This window comes from Chionomys nivalis, chromosome 1 (assembly GCF_950005125.1).
Source record: "Chionomys nivalis chromosome 1, mChiNiv1.1, whole genome shotgun sequence".
NCBI lineage: Eukaryota > Metazoa > Chordata > Mammalia > Rodentia > Cricetidae > Chionomys > Chionomys nivalis.
In genome coordinates this window covers 195177208-195180977 of record NC_080086.1, presented here as the reverse complement: position 1 = coordinate 195180977, position 3770 = coordinate 195177208, and the positions used below count along the sequence as shown (strand labels likewise).

At 40.6% G+C, this 3770-nt stretch overlaps 1 protein-coding gene across 1 annotated transcript; it reads left to right on the top strand.

Moving 5' to 3' along the window:
* The first annotated feature begins 720 nt into the window (after positions 1-720).
* Positions 721-1255, top strand: LOC130884275 (40S ribosomal protein S19-like). The gene has a single exon (XM_057785347.1). It carries the CDS (start codon positions 784-786, stop codon positions 1219-1221), a length of 438 nt encoding a protein of 145 aa, XP_057641330.1. The 5' UTR covers positions 721-783; the 3' UTR covers positions 1222-1255.
* Positions 1256-3770: the final 2515 nt, after the last annotated feature.

The following is a 3770-nucleotide window of genomic DNA, read 5'->3' as shown; positions in this document are numbered from 1 at the left end:
TGTGAAAAACTTAAACATTATTTATATAGACATATATTTAATGAAAGATATTATATAGATAAAATAGTTATGGAGAAAAGTAAAATTTTTCCTAAAATCTTTCTTCTTTCATAAAAGATGGCTCCCGACATGAGACAGAAACTCTGAATTTTTCTTTTAAAAACATATTTGGATTTAGAGAAGGATAGCCATTGTCCAACTCCAAAACCAGTTTGGTTTTTAAGTGAGTTGTGACTATTATTATTCTACCTAGTAGAAAGTATATATATTTGCTATATGGAAGGCAATATGACTAGAATGCACTTAAGATTTGGATTCACCCTATCAACATGAGACTTTTGTAATTTCTCTTCAACAACAGTTAATTCTCTCTCAGCTTCAGCTGTTAATTCCCTGGGACTATTTAAGTCTTTGTCACCATCTAGGGTTTTGTTTAAAGTAATTATTAGATTACGTTATTCCAACAACCGGTCATAGACTGGAAATATCTCTCTCTCTCTCTCTCTCTCTCTCTCTCTCTCTCTCTCGTTTTTGTTTTTGTTTTTCAAGACAGGGTTTCTCTGTAGCTTTGGAGCCTGTTGTGGAACTAGCTCTTGTAGACAAGGCTGGTCTCATTCTTACAAAGATTTGCCTGCCTCTGCCTCCTAAGTGCTGGAATTAAAGGCGTGCACCACCACTGCCCAGCTGAAAATGTTTCTTAAAAGTCTTTGAGGACACCCGACTTGTGCGCCCGGGAAACCCCGTCGTTCCCTTTCCCCTGGCTAGCAGCGCAGAGGCCGCACGATGCCTGGAGTTACTGTAAAAGACGTTAACCAGCAGGAGTTCGTCAGAGCTCTGGCAGCCTTCCTCAAAAAGTCCGGGAAGCTGAAAGTCCCCGAATGGGTGGTCACAGTCAAGCTGGCCAAACATAAAGAGCTTGCCCCCTATGATGAGAACTGGTTCTACACACGAGCTGCCTCTACAGCACGGCACCTGTACCTGCGTGGTGGTGCCGGGGTTGGCTCCATGACCAAGATCTATGGAGGACGGCAGAGAAACGGTGTCAGGCCCAGCCACTTCAGCAGAGGCTCCAAGAGTGTGGCCCGCCGCGTTCTCCAAGCCCTGGAGGGACTGAAAATGGTGGAAAAGGACCAAGATGGGGGCCGCAAGCTAACACCTCAGGGACAGAGAGATCTGGACAGGATTGTCGGACAGGTGGCAGCTGCCAACAAGAAGCATTAGAACAAAGGATGCTGGATTAATAAATTGCCTCATTCATAAAAAAAAAAAGTCTTTGAAAGTCATTAAGAGTCCGTAATTGGTCTCTCCTAATTTGTGCCTTTTGTATTCTAATTTTCTGTACACCTATTTTATAACCTAGGTAATTAACAGAATCTCCTCTCTGTATTATTTCAGGAGCAATTTGTAATCCCATTTTAGGCAAAAGTTTCTTTACTTCTTCAAAATTCTTTCTAAAGTATTTAATTTGAATCAGATAGCAAAATGTCATCCATGTAATGGTAAATTATAGATTTAGGAAATTGTTTACATATTACTTCCAATGACTGACTTACAAAGTATTGGCACATTTCCTGTGGGAGGATGATCCATTGATATCTCCTAGTAGGTTGAGAACTATTGTAAGTAGGCACTGCAAAGACAAATTCATCTCTGTCCTTAGTGAAGAAACAATCTTTTAAATCAGTAACTGTAATAGTGGCAATAGTGAAGGCAAAAAAATTACTGATTGTAGAGGGCGCAGAGGTTGAATTACCTTGCTGACAGCTCTTAGGCCTGTCACCATTCTCCATTTACCAGATTTCTTTTTTAACAACAAATACAGGAGAATTCCAAGGGTTGGTTGATTCTTCAATATGGTGATCATCTAGTTGCTCCTGTACCAGCTATTCTAAAGCCTGCAGTTTCTCTTCTGTTAAAAGCTATTCTTTAACCCATATTGGTTTCTCAATTAACCATTTTAAAGGTAAGGTCATTGGTACCTCTAAAGGCTTGCTAGTTGCTTTGTGTTCTTGTACAGTATGAATGGCTAGTGACCTTTATATATAGTACCTTATAATATCCATCCCGGAAACTCATGTTTCTGGGACTGCAAGAATGTTAATCTAGATATTCCATTGCTGCAACAGGTCATGACCCCATAAATTCACTGCAATATTAGCTGTATATGGCCTCAGCCTTCCTTTCTGTCTTTCTGGCCCTATGCATTAAACTCCTCTTGTGCTTTAGTTTCACATGAGATTGGGTTCCAATTCCTAGGAATTGAACATCTGCCTCTTGAAGAGCCCAATTGGGATGCCAAGATTCTGGAATAATGATAGTCACATCCACACCTGTGTCCAGTCATTCCTCAATGACAGTGTTATTTATATGCACTCTTAGCTTTGATCTTGGATCATTTATAGACGTCTGCCAAAATATGCATTTACTGTTTCCTACTGGAGCTTCTGATTCATCCTCCATTGATGCAGGATTCCCCTCTGTATGCTGTGAATACCACTGTCTATTTCATCATCCAGAACAGTATTTTTTCTTTTTTACAGAAGACACTGGATTTTTTAATTTTTCTGGTGTGACATGTTCTCTACAGTGACTAGGAATGACTGGATCATGTTTGATATGACAGCCCATGAGAAACCCTCCAAGGAGTTTCCCAATGGTATCAGGTTGCCTTGTCTGTCCTTTGTTGATCTATATTCATTGGTCTAATGCTTGCTGTTGCCACATCTACTACATATTCCAGAAGGTTGAGTGTTGTGGGAGCTCCTTCCACTCCTTCAGCCAATAGCCACTGAGATACCAGTCCATTGGGGCGTGGTCTCTCTCCCTTTAAAAAGCGGCCATTTCCCTCCGCTTGCTCTCTGGCTTCCTGGCTTCCAGCTCCGCTTTCTGTGACTAGGTTCGCTTCCTGATTGCGCAGAGGGCTATTGTCTGGGATGGTGATCTGTAAGTTTTTCCCTCTCAAATAAATAACCATTCTATTAATCATAATTCCAAACTGGTGTGGGACTGTTTGTGACTTACACCTTCAGTTGAGTTTGCCTATTCTTGCCATTCCCAGAGGAGGCATTATTTCTAGGAATTCCTTGTCTACAATCCCTTCTCGGATGTCTATTTGACTACAATTAAAACATTTTCATTTTGGTCTCTCCTCATGCCATTGGAAATTGTTTCACCTACCCAAGCCTCAGCACTATAGTAAAATGGCTCAACATTTATTGTATGCAGGATCCATTCATCTATTGGTGCCATTCTGATATTTAAAGGCCAAAGTATCTTTTTGCATTCCAAGTTGGCATTTTCAAAAGCCAGAGTTCCAATAAGTACACATCTAACTTCTGTGTCTGTTAGTCCTACTTGTACAGCCTTAGTCAATCTTTAAAACAAAGTCACTAAAGGATTCTCTCTGGTCCTGTTTAACACTGGTATATGATTCAGGAAACTGGTTCCTAAATCCTGTCACAGCATTTATAACTGCTGTGCTGCATAGGGACAAGGTGTGTTCATCATAGAGAGCCTGATCCTGAGGATCAGAGTAATAGCCCTTGCCAAGAATTTGATATTGGGAAGTCTCAAATCCTTTTGCTTTTTTCCTATTGTTCTAAATTTTTTTTGCCTCTTCTCACCAATAGCATTTCTGTATCAGCTGGGGTCCATCTTCTAGGACCACTGAGACTAATTGAAGCCAATTGTGTGAGGTGGCCTTATTGCTTGAAGCCCACATTTTCACCATTTCCCTATCAAATGGTGAGTGCAAGCTATAAGATACTATT